We start from the raw sequence: 12399 nt of genomic DNA, 5'->3' as shown, positions 1-12399 counted from the left end.
GACTTCTATGTATGGCCATGCTTATCCCCCGGCCCACCAGTTTTTGTTTATATAGAGAGCATTTTAAAAAGAAAAAAATTTTAATCCCAGCACTTTGGGAAGCCAAGGTGGAAGGATTGCTTGAGACCAGGAGTTTGAGACCAGCCTGGGCAACATTGTGAGACTCTGTCTCTACAAATAAATACTAAAAAAATCAGCCAGCCATGTTGGCCCATGCCTGTAGTCCTAGCTACTTGGAAGGCTGAGGCAAGAGGATCTCTTGAGCCCAGGAGGTGGAGGAGTTAGTGAGCCATGATCACACCACTGCACTCCAGCCAGGGTGACAGAGTGAGACCTGTCTCTTTAAAAAAAAAAAAAAAAAATACTTAAAATCTTAAGTTCCTTAATAGTGGACTCTATTACTTTTTGCCTTTTAGCCACAAAAACTGGTAGGGAAAGTTATATTCTCTCACCTTAACCCAAAAAAATGTGTTTTCAATTCCCACTCTTTTTTTTACTTTTTCAACATAAGATGTATTTACCTTGTTTAAACTGATTAATTCCTTTTAGTCAAATTTTAAATTTGTGGGAAGTTTGCTAATAAATAGCCCCAGTCTTTCTAGTTTAAATGAATTTTTTATCTTATTTAAATGAGTTTTTAAAAATTTATGGGAGCCACCTTTTTATTATAATTACATTGATTTTTATATGATATAGCTAGGACTCATTGTCTTCATAAATGCAAGATCTGTTGTGTGCCCTCAAATTTATATAATCTACATTTTTAGATTCTGGGTCACCATTATCACTGTGTGGTTTTTTTGTTTTTTTTTTTTTTAAATAAGATGGAGTCTCGCTCTGTCACCCAGGCTGGAGTGTGGTGGCGCAATCTTGGCTCACTGCAACCTCTGCCTCCTGGGTTGAAGTGATTCTCCTGCCTCAGCCTTTCGAGTAGCTGGGACTACAGTCACCCACCACCATGCCCAGCTGATTTTTGTATTAGTAGAGACGGGGTTTTGCCAAGTTGGCCAGGCTGGTCTGGAACTCCTGACCTCAGGTGATCTGCCTGCCTTGGGCTCCCAAAGGCTGGGATTACAGGTGTGAGCCACCATGCCCAGCCTACAATGATCACTATTTCTATTTGAAACCATCTTCTTCAGAAATTGAAAGTTTAGAGCCACTCTTGCTAGCACATGAAAACTTTTCCTTGCTTATTACCTTTTGGCTGGGGCAGTGAAGGAGAAGCCTGGGTCTTTCAAATATGATCAAAGAAATAACCAAACTCCAGGGTTCATCAGTCCTTTTTATAAACACTAATGTGGAATGATGGGCATCCATGTGCCTGGTCCAAGTTTTCCTGGTTGTTGACTTGGGCTAATAAAAATAAGACATGTTGGCCCGGAGCGGTGGCTCATGCCTGTAATCCCAGCACTTTGGGAGGCCGAGGCTGGCAGATCAGGAGGTCAGGAGTTCGAGACCAGCCTGACCAATATGGTTAACGCCCCAATGCCATGTCTACTAAAAAAAAAAATACAAAAATTAGCCAGGTGTGGTGGTGCACGCCTGTAGTCCCAGCTACTCGGGAGGCTGAGGCAGGAGAATCGCTTTAACCCGGGAGGTGGAGGTTGCAGTGAGCCAAGATCCACGCCACTGCACTCCAGCTTAGGCAACAAAGAGACTTCGTCTCAAAAAAAAAAAGAAAAAAAAAAAAGACATGTTCTGCAGAGTTCTACTTTTAAATTCTTGTGTAATGTTCCATTTGTTTTGTCCTTTGCAATTAACTACAAACTTCTAAGTCCTAGAAAAGATTTCAAGTATTCATAGAGTGAGCAACGATCAGTTTCCTAGTCAAGTAGATCAATTTCCTAGTCAACCAGTTTAAAAAGTTGCGGCATTAAACTATAAATCTTGGGCTGTAATCCCGCCCCCCACTTCCCACCCCCAATTATGAAAGAAAAGCATATGACAGTCCCTACTGGGCTCAGCTTTTGGGCTAATTGAGTATGACTCTGAGCCTTCTTAGCAAGTTCCTGTCTTTTGAAACCCCAAATCCCAAAAAGACGTCTAATAATCTTACTTGTTTAGGGACTAAGACCAGGTATTTTCAGCAGAGATTCTTACTTGTTTGTAACTGAGGCAACCATAATGTTCCAGAATACAATCTTAAATCTGAAAGTGAGGGAGGGGTAGGAACCGGCCTGAGCTTCAGAAATAGCTGACCCAAAAGAACACTCAAATCTAGCCCTCAGGCTCATAGGCAGCAGTTTTGACATCTACTTTTTGACAGCTTCCTTTTAGGTTTCTTGAGCTCTCAGAAAAATTAGAAGGAAATGGGCTGGGGATGTAAAGACAATCCAGACAATATCAAGTAATGAATGAGTCTGAAAGAGACGCAGAAGGGCAAGTCGAATTTAGAGTTTGAGAATGCAGAAAAGTTTTGAAATGGTCAGAATTGCCAAAGTAATTTCTGAGATAGTATTAAGCACCTTCCCTCCATTTGCCTTAAAGATGCCCCTTTCTCCCAATTGAAACATCAAAAATCTGCAGTGCCCTTTAATCAGGTGTGTGATACATGGTGAATTTAATTATCTTATTGCCCTGGAAGAAGGATAAACAAGACATGGTCCTTGCCACTGTTCAGTGAGTATTTGTTAGATCTTCATTACATTTTGGGCCACCTTCCTCCAGTCTCATTACTGTGCAAGGAAGAGATAAGCTTTGACCTCTACAGTTACAAGTATTGGCTATAAAGTTGCAAAGTCTTTGCCATGGAATCACATAGAATTTGTAAGTTCAAAATGAGAGCAGCCTGTTTGCTTCTTTAACGGTGTTTATTGCCTTATTCCTGCCATGTTACAAATCCATCATTTCCATTAATAATGGTTACTCTCTAGCTGCCACCCATTTCTCTCCTGATGGTGTGTTCCGTGGATACCCTTATCCACTGTTTTTGTTTTGGGCCCCCGAAGTGTTAAATTTTCTCAGCATAGCTGCAACATTTAAAAATTATATGATAGCACACAGGTGTACATTTCTGGCAGCATTGGCCTGGAATGTTTGCATGGCCACAGTAAATGGAGCTGGGTTGTTGGGGCCCCTTTGCGAGGAAGAATGCATGTCACTGTGTGACATGCTCAATTCTTTCACAGCCTCTCACATACATATATGTCACCTGCCTGTTCCTAAGGTCATTTGAGACCTCTCTCTGTTCTTCACTTTGCCGTGGGATAGCCTGGGTTTTATGAAGTGTTCTCAAAGAGGCAAGTGACATTTGAGCCCCTTCAGTGGCTCAGGTGTGAAGTCTTGGGCTTTTCTCCTGTGGACTTGGAGTGAAGCCTTGTCAGTGACTGTAATGACCAAATTAGGATTTATTTTTAGCTTGTGTTTGTTACTATCAGAATTCTGTCATGTTAAGGCCATCTTTGTTGCTAAAGCAATTTCTTCTAAAATGTTGAAGGTCGACACTTTTCCCTTTAGATTTGTGGACAGTGATGGATAAAAATACCCCTCTCGCTCTGTAGTAAACTTGTTCAAGTGCAGAAGTTATATTTAGCTTCAGCAACAGGAGTCTATAAAACTGTGTGAGAAAAGAGCCTTGCTAACTGAAGTCATCCTTCAAACCTTTCTCCCAGGGGTTCCAATGGCAGTTGCTAAGAATAGGGCAACTTAAAAAAATTTTTTCAATTGACAGATTTTAAGAATGCCTGATATTTACTGACTTGGACATTAGTTAAATTCAGCTGGGGTGACCAGAGTGTTGTTATTTGTAGAATTGTTGGTTGGTAGAGTAATCCAAAGTGTCTTCCTAAGCTGTAGTAAGTATGCTTACTAATGTTTGACACCTTAATTATGCTCAGTAAGCAGTCAGAGTTCATTGAATACATGGAGAAAGATACACTTTAGATCAAGCGTTTAGCAAACCACTACCTGTTTGGACCATGGCCTGTTTTTGTATAGTGTGGGAGCTCAGGGTGAGTGGTGTGCATTTTTAAAGGGTTATGACAACAACAAAGAATAATATGAGATACAGACCTTATGTGGCCCATAAAACCTCAAATTTTGCTGTCTAGCTTTTCATAAAGTTTGCTGATCCATGCTTTAGATAATGGGGGTGCTCTACTACTCTCCTTTTCATCTGTACTATTATATAAGCCTAAATAATCACTGTAGATGGTGGCATCATGTTTGTTACTTACTGAATAAGTCAGAGTGATGGCCAGACATACACATTGAAGGCTTTGAATTAGAAAGCAAAGGAATTGGTGACGATAAAGGAATGTTTAAAAAAATTCAGACTGATTTTGTGTCTGATCCTTCAAAAGCTACAGGTGATATTTTTGGTACCCGAAACATAATTTCCCTGATAAATACTCTTTGCCCAATTATTGCTTATCAGCTGTCTGAGATATTGTCTGAATTGTTCAGCTCATGTATCTTCAAGCACTCAACTAGTTAGTACTTTGAAATCAATTTTAATAGATAATTATTGTAATACATTTCCAGTCTTCCCATTTAAAAGCTGAATGCTATTAGTGCTGGAGGGGTAAGATGCACCCTGGGTATATTTTCTGATCTCAGCAGAATCAACTACTTGGTAGTGTAGTCCAGAGAAAATGGGTCAAATCTAGTAATTATTTTAGGATTCTGAAATTCTTAATTGGGATTGGTGACTTAAAAAATTTTCATGGTACTTTACCAAGTCTTCAAGTTGTATGCCTCTTGTAGGTTGGCATTTAAATGGGATGCTTTTATTTGAAAGCATAATTAAGAAATTTACTTGAATTTTGTTTATAATAGGCTAATGTTACTTTCTTATAGTTTGCAGTGTTGATGTGGGCATTTACCTATGTTGGTGCCTTGTTTAATGGTCTGACACTACTGATTTTGGGTAAGTCTACAAAGCCATTGGGATGAAAAATTGCTGGGACAAAAAAGATTGAGTGCCAGGAGCTTAGACATTTTAGTGGAAAATTCTTCTCATTGTATGAAAAGTAGAGGATAAAAGTTTGGGCCTAGCACAGTGGCTCATGCCTGCAATCCCAGCACTTTGGGAGGCCAAGGTGGGGGTGGATCACCTGAGGTCAGGAGTTTGAGACCAGCCTGGTAACAAGGTGAAACCCCTTTTCCACTAAAAGTACAAAAAAATTAGCTGGGCATGGTGGTACACACCTGTAATCCCAGCTACTGGGGAGGCTGAGGCAGGAGAATCACTTGAACCTGGGAGGTAGAAGTTGCAGTGAGATGCACCATTGCACTCCAGCTTGGGAAACGAGAGAGAAATTGTGTCTCCAAAAAAAAAAAAAAAGTTTGAGGTTGTGTTCTCTTTAAGTAAGTTGGTGATACTGCTTCCCGGTTTATTGAAATTCTACCTTACCTTAGTTCCTGAAGACAGCTCCTGTTAACAGTGATAAATCAGATAAAGGGTGGCCTGATTATAGGATGCTGCAGTCAGTAATCTAACTAGGGATGCCTGTATGTTATGAAATCTGTATGATGTGATTTGAAGCTAGGAATGATTTCTAGCTCTAATAACTGGCTGCTAGTAACTGCAGTGTAGAGTGGCTCCTCAATAGCAGCTGCATCCAGAGATCTTTATGTTTTTATTCATTGATTAGGAACACTGCTTGGTTATCTTGAGTTGCCAGTTTAATAGTTTGAGTGTTTGTTCCGCCTAAATCATTCCAGTCTTTTTGAAAAGTTGTGTATTTCCCTTTTCAGCTCTCATTTCACTCTTCAGTGTTCCTGTTATTTATGAACGGCATCAGGTAATTTCCTAACTGCTGACTGTAGAATAGAGCACTTACTCTATTACATGAGATTTACAAATATATTAGTGCCAATTTTCAATGCCTTATACAAATGAGAAATGTGATGGTTTCTTAAGCCTTTAGTTTGAGACATAGTAGTGGTTAATAAGATTCTTTAGCAACGGTAATAATTCCTTTATACCTCTCTTTCAGGCACAGATAGATCATTATCTAGGACTTGCAAATAAGAATGTTAAAGATGCCATGGCTAAGTAAGTATTTAAAATCTGCAGTGTGTTTACTAGGATAAGGTGTGCTGGAGTTTGAGAACAGTTGAGTATTTTCATATTACAGGCATAATGAGTAACAAATCTCTATCAGACCTTAAGTGTGACTTTAGACTTGCCAAAAGATTGTTTTTCTAACATTTGGGCCATTTGTTTCTGGGTTTATTATGTGTTTAAGGCTTTGTTTAAATCTAACTCATGAGGCCAAAGTGACAAAATTATAGCTTATAATTAGGCAACTTGAAGGATTTCATTTCTTGTATTAGCTGAATAACACATAAGTGGTTCTTGGAAGATGGTATTTTAAGAAGCAGAAAACAAAACTGATATTTATACTGACTTTCATTTTCAGAATCCAAGCAAAAATCCCTGGATTGAAGCGCAAAGCTGAATGAAAAAGCCCAAAACAATTACTAGGAGTTCGTCTTCAAAGGGTATATTCATTTGATGATACGGGGGAGGGTCAGGGAAGAAGGAAACCTTGGCATTGCAGTGCAGCTTCCCATACCTTTATTTTCAGCCATGCACTATTTGTTTTGAGGAAATATTACCTGTCTTGACTGCCATGTGTTCATCATCTTAAGTATCGTAAGCTGCTATGTATGGATTTAAACCGTAATCATATCTGTTTTTCCTATCTGAGGCACTGGTTGAATAAAAAACAATTTGAGAAAGCTGTATATTTTACTTTGTTGCAGGTAGTCTTGCTGCATCTTGGCAAGTTGCAGAGATGGTGGAGCTAGAAAAAAGCCCATTTCAGTTTGTGCACTCTGTATGGTCCGTGTAGATTGCTGCAGATTTTCTGAAATGACATGTTAGATGAGATCATACCAGTAAAGCAGGAATGAAAAAGCTTGCTTTTCTGGTATGTTCTAGGTGTATTGTGAATTTTATTGTTATATTAATTGCCAATATAAGTAAATATAGAATATATATATATAGTGTTTCACAAAGCTTAGACCTTTACCTTACCTTCCAGCCACCCCACAGTGCTTGATATTTCAGAGTCGAGTCATTGGTTATACATGTGTAGTTCCAAAGCACATAAGCTAGAAACAGAAAATATATTTCTAGGAGCACTACCATCATCTGTTTTCAACATGAAATGCCACACCCATAGAACTCCAACGTAAATTTCATTGCACAGACTTACTGTAGTTAATTTTGTCACAAACTCTGCATCTATGGACTGAATCTAATGCTTCCAAAAATGTTGTTTGCAAATATCAAACATTGTTATGCAAGAAATTACAAAATAAAGATTTATACCATTGTGGTTTAAGCTGTACTGAACTAAATCTGTGGAATGCATTGTGAACTGTAAAAGCAAAGTATCAATAAAGCTTATAGACTTAAAATGTGTTTTGGCATTTTCATTTCATGAACCTGCAGCAGACTAAAATAAAAATACAGTGGGTAGACTTTGCTTCACCCAGTACATGGTAGCTTGTGCTTTTAGAAAGGTTTTTTTTCAGCTCATGGTGCAGCTGTTTACTTTGGAAACAAAAATCAATATGTTTATGTAATCAAATTTATTTGACACATAAAATGTTTTTAAGTGATGATGTGTTTTTTTATACTTTGAAAATAAATTCATGCACCAATATTTTAACACATATCATACAGTGCAGGATTTATGAACATACATAAAATCATACCATATAAACATTTACAAATAAGTTCATGACACACGGACACTATTGCTCTTTAAATACGGATATACAAGTTATTAATCGATTCATTGTTCTTCCACATGGTTATTTCAATGCAAGATCCGATCAGTATGAAGCGTCTAGTACAGTATAGGCAGACATGGTTATCACTCAGCATTACCAGTCACATGGTTACAGAAAACAGAATTGGGACTGCATAGGGACTCTACTGTGGGCCCAACAATCTATTAGTGGATTGATGTAAGGCATTAGTAAATTGGCATATAAAAATAGCTTAATGAGTGATCTAATCCATTTAGAATGCTGAAGCACTTCTGTGGTAAATGTTAGTCAAAATGCTTCATTTTACCTTTTCTCTAAACTGACAAATACAAGTAGCCAGTAACTATAGGTCTAGAATTTTAGTTCACTGACCGGAAGGACGAATAGGCATCCACGTGGTCAGACCTACCAGTCCCTCACCAACTCCTTTCAGTGAGCACTGTCAGCCAACTACTGTGGTCACTGGTCAGCTACATGGAAAGTGTGACAGAGGGGGCTTTTGGATGGCTCCTGGTAAAGATTGTCCAAGTCATATTCTACCATACAACCAACTCCGAGGAATTCTAACTCACTTTAGTTTTTAGTTTTGATTTGCCAGCTATTCCTTGGGTTTACAATTTGTTCTACAGAGAATTTTTTTATAATCTGGACTTGACCTATCTAGTTTGCCTGAAGCAATCAATCAATGGAGTCACCTCAACTCCACTCAGGGTGGTACACCAAGGTGCAGCCTGGGTTACCTTATTTATCTTAAGACTTAACAAGATAAGTCAGCTCATTCTCCTGGATCTACCTGAGCCTTTTTCCCCTTCCATTTTAAAGAAGTTTGTTTAATTTGAATTCTATTTTGGATTTTGTGGGTTTGGCACGAAATACAATGAAAACCCATTCTACCCCGCCCCAAACTTCAGTTCCTTTGCTGCTCACCTTCCCATAAGCAGGTGACTGATGTCTTTCATTTAGGAAGCCTTGGCGTGAACACAGGACAAGGGTGACCCACTGAATCTGCTAAGCATCCTGCAGCCCTCCTCAGCTTTGAAGTTTTAGCACCATATGGAGAAAAGAGAAATTGGTGGGAAGTGAGACAGCAGCCCACGCAACTGGAAACTTTCAAAGGCACTTAATGGATATAAAACTGCAAATGAAACATTAAAAAATTAAGTTTCTCAACTTCTCTATACATGGCTCATTTGGTTTTGAAAGCTAAATCGGAGAACAGAGGCTAGCTATATTTCTAGTACTTCGGTGCATCTATAACTTAGGCTGTCTTAGTCAACTGACTTGTAAAAATGAACATTCTTGAAGTATATAGAAACAATAGCAAAACATCTTTGTAAAAGTTTTGATGCAAATTAAAAGCTACATATTGGTTAGGGTAACTGAGGCTTCAAAATTTGTCAGCGGGCTACATTATCAGATAGGATTTGTCAATGTAGTCAGTATGTATAGTGATTAGTCTCAGGAACAGAGGCAAGCAGTCTTAACATTCTACAACTTGACCTTCCTTAGTGGCATCGCAGTTTTGGAGAGTCCAGATTATGGGTGCAGTCGTGGAACTTCCGTAGCGTTTTGGGCTTGTGTGTCCAGGGCAGCATGGTAGGCATTTCCCAACGGCTGGTGGCAAGGAGGCACTCAGCATGGACTCTGCAGTTGCTGGCTGGTAGCAGCAGCAGCAGTAACATAAGAGGCTTCTGGCATTTACAGACACCGCCACACAAATACACTGGAAAGGCAGACCAAACAGTCATTTTGCATAGCTGGACGTCATACCTGTGTCAAGTGGCAAAAAAACAATCTTGCCAAGCGCCCAAAAGTCAAGTTCAGGTGATGTATTGAACATTTTGACTTCGAAAGGTAAACCAGAGATCTTGCCACCAAGTTAAGATCTATTGCTTTTTTTTTTTTAAAGGTATGTTTTTTCAGTTGAGTTCTGTTTGGTTCTTTCAGCAGTTTGAATGCCCGTGCCGAATGTCGGTCAGTGAGGACATGTGGCACTTTGATATCACACTCACTCTCCTGTTACTATTGAAAAGGTTTATCAACTCCACTTGAGTCAGAGAGCCTTTGGAGTATTTAGCACAGAGCCAGGGGTGACAGCAGGTTCCATGCCTACAAAGGCCTATGAGCCCTGCACTGTTAAGGTAGCACTGTTAATCTTTTACATTAAAACAAGTCTGTATCCCCTGCACTGGAGTGACCAATTCATTTATGTCTCTTACTCCTAGCTTGTTCACAGTTTGGTTGGTACTGCTTTGCACGGGTTTTGCTCTCCACTGGGAGCTGTTGTCAGTACTATCTCAAGGGTTCTAAGTGCCAGAAGCCGCCAGCACAGCAGGCTGGCGCTGGGTGCTCCCAAGCAGGCCATCAGAAATACGCAATGCTTTTGGGTGGGAAGTGGGTTGAAATTCTTTATAGATGCCTTTCTTACAGCCTAACTCAGACCACTAGGAGGTATCACAGAATGCAGGTATTTCTTCTTTTTCCCCTCAAGAACTTTGCTTGGGTGGAATAGAACCCAATATTCATGCTACAATGAAGACCATCAGAAATGGAGAAGCAGAGTAAGTTAGAATGACCTAGTCCTGTTCCTCTATACTCTAAATAGAAATTCCCAACACTGGTGATTAACTAGGAATTCTTAAAAGGACACATGGATGAATTTTCATTCTAACCTCCTGCAACGCATAACAACCCATGGGCTGCCAAGAGCTCCTACTCAAATCAGCCATCTCAGGTCTCATCCACCTGTCCCTTTCCCCCAGCAGTGCCCCGAGTAGCTATCACATGCCCATGCCATCCCAGGACAGCTCCAGTTGGCACACAGGGCCACTGGGTTGACAGTCACCAAAGAGTAAATGCCTTATACTTGGGAAGTCCTTGCCTTCATGAGGACTCATGGAATTTTCTGTTTATTAGCCCCACATCAGCCCGCCCCATGACCCTGGGAGGGGCTGACCCACGGGACGCCTGAGGGGGAGGGAAAGCTGGCCCGGCCTGGGGAGTCAGAGCCAGGTCAGTGAGATTAGTACCTGCAGTCATCTCCTCCAGTGCTGACCACATACTTGTCATCGTAAGAGAAACGGATGTTCGTCACGTGAGCCGAGTGACCAAAGTATCGCTTATGTTTGGCCTGTGAGCAAAAGTGAATGGAGACAGCTAAGAGACCCTGGCTCCCCTCAGCAACTACAGACTACTTCAGCACTCAAATCCCTGCTCCCAGAACCTTCCTTCACTGGGGACTCCCATATGGTCTGGACTCATGTATTAGGCAGCCTTTGCCTGACTTTCCTGCCTCTTATCCCTGCCCCACTTCTGGCCATTTTATCCACCCTCCATCCTCCCTTCTAGCTTCCAGGACTGCCCCTCCAGCAGATGAAAAAGTCATTGCCATATTTCTGTAGTACTGGGACAGGGTTCCTCTGCGTCTCCCAGAGGACTATCTAGACGTGGCCCCCATCTCGAGCAGATGGCAGAACAGAGAACTGGCAAGGAGGTTACTCTGAGGAAGACTCACAAATTTTTCTGTGCATGGAAAATCAAAGAGCTTCACCAGCCCAAAGTCATCTCCTGTGACAATGTTCAGGCCAGCGTGGGTCACACATGCACAGTTGACATCAGCCTTGTCTGCATTTCGTGGCCAGATTCCAATGACTTCATCTCCCAGGACGCTGTTTCAACAGAAAGAGGGGTTAGGATAGGAGGAAGTCATGTGAGAAGGTTTCTTGCAGTCAGTCACCACCTCCCAGGGATAAGGAAGAGAGGGGTATTTAACACTGGGGGGCCGTGGCCTGGTACTAGTCCTTGGCCTGTTGGGAACCGGCCAGACGGCACAAAGTGAGTGGTAGGGGAGCACTACCACCTGAGCTCCGCCTCCTGCCAGATCTGCTGCGGCATTAGATTCTCATAGGAGTGCAAACCCTATTGTGAACTGCGCGTGCGAGGGATCTAGGTTGCACACTCCTTAGGTGGAACAGTTTCATCCCGAATCCCTACCCCCACCTGGTCTCTGAAAAAATTGTATTCCATGAAACTGGTCCCTGGTGGTTTTATGTAATTCGGTACAGCCACGTGGCTCTCCTGGCATGAAAGCATCTGTCCCCTTCCCATTGCCAATCTCTTGTTTAGGGAAAAGAGTTTGAGCTTCTGCCTCTGCTAGTAGGGGGTTGCCTCAGTCCCCTGCACTCTAAAACCAAAAGTTACCCCCATCTTTGATTCTCTCCCTGCCGAGATGGAGATGGCTTCCTGTTGAAATTTCTGGAAGGGGTTGAGGCATGTAGGAGAAATTACACAAAGAGAGGGACTTAGCATTTCAGAAACCTAGGTCAGATCAAAGCCAGCGACCTAAACTAGTGCCAAGAAGCCTCCCACCCTCACCCCCAAAGAAAAGACAGCTCCATTTCTCAGCCTCTTCAGATCTTGCACAAACGTGGAGGCTGAGCCTGAGACAAGACACTCCCTTGTGACCTGTTCCTCAAGAAGTTTTTTCTTCCACTCAGTCACCTTGTCCAGGAGGCCCAGGTGATCTTCTCAATGACCACGGCTTCTGTTACCTGCTTCCCCAGGGGGACCTCATGCACTTGGCGCTTATAGGCTCCTGTTGACACCTAGAGGTAGAAGGGAAGTCATGTTTAGCAACGTTCCTTCTCAGTTCCACAGACTCCCTTTGAGTGT

General features: G+C 41.4%; 2 protein-coding genes across 6 annotated transcripts in view; one reads left to right on the top strand and one right to left on the bottom strand.

Annotated features, from left to right (window-relative positions):
- Positions 1-7375, top strand: part of RTN4 (reticulon 4) — a 79472-nt gene extending 72097 nt beyond the window's left edge. For 4 of the 5 annotated variants that reach the window (XM_021672861.2, XM_064364098.1, XM_064364097.1 and 1 more), the window contains 4 exons: positions 4798-4867; positions 5698-5744; positions 5940-5998; positions 6366-7375. In XM_021672861.2, the coding sequence (XP_021528536.2) occupies positions 4798-4867; positions 5698-5744; positions 5940-5998; positions 6366-6408 (219 nt within the window). In that variant the 3' untranslated portion in view covers positions 6409-7375. The remainder of the gene's footprint in view (positions 1-4797; positions 4868-5697; positions 5745-5939; positions 5999-6365) is intronic. The other variant, XM_064364096.1, reaches the window with a different exon arrangement.
- A 1952-nt stretch (positions 7376-9327) lies between these two features.
- Positions 9328-12399, bottom strand: part of EML6 (EMAP like 6) — a 253524-nt gene continuing 250452 nt past the window's right edge. The window contains exons 38-41 of the mRNA XM_021672860.2: positions 12229-12332; positions 11243-11396; positions 10758-10858; positions 9328-9451 (exon numbers count right to left, since the gene is read on the bottom strand). Coding sequence (XP_021528535.2) covers positions 9427-9451; positions 10758-10858; positions 11243-11396; positions 12229-12332 — 384 coding nt within the window. The 3' untranslated portion in view covers positions 9328-9426. The remainder of the gene's footprint in view (positions 9452-10757; positions 10859-11242; positions 11397-12228; positions 12333-12399) is intronic.

This window comes from Aotus nancymaae, unplaced genomic scaffold, assembly GCF_030222135.1.
Source record: "Aotus nancymaae isolate 86718 unplaced genomic scaffold, 86718_ANA_hifiasm-v0.15.2.pri h1tg000057l, whole genome shotgun sequence".
Classification (NCBI taxonomy): domain Eukaryota; kingdom Metazoa; phylum Chordata; class Mammalia; order Primates; family Aotidae; genus Aotus; species Aotus nancymaae.
Note: the sequence above shows the minus strand (reverse complement) of the source record. Positions and strands in the feature narration are given on the sequence as shown.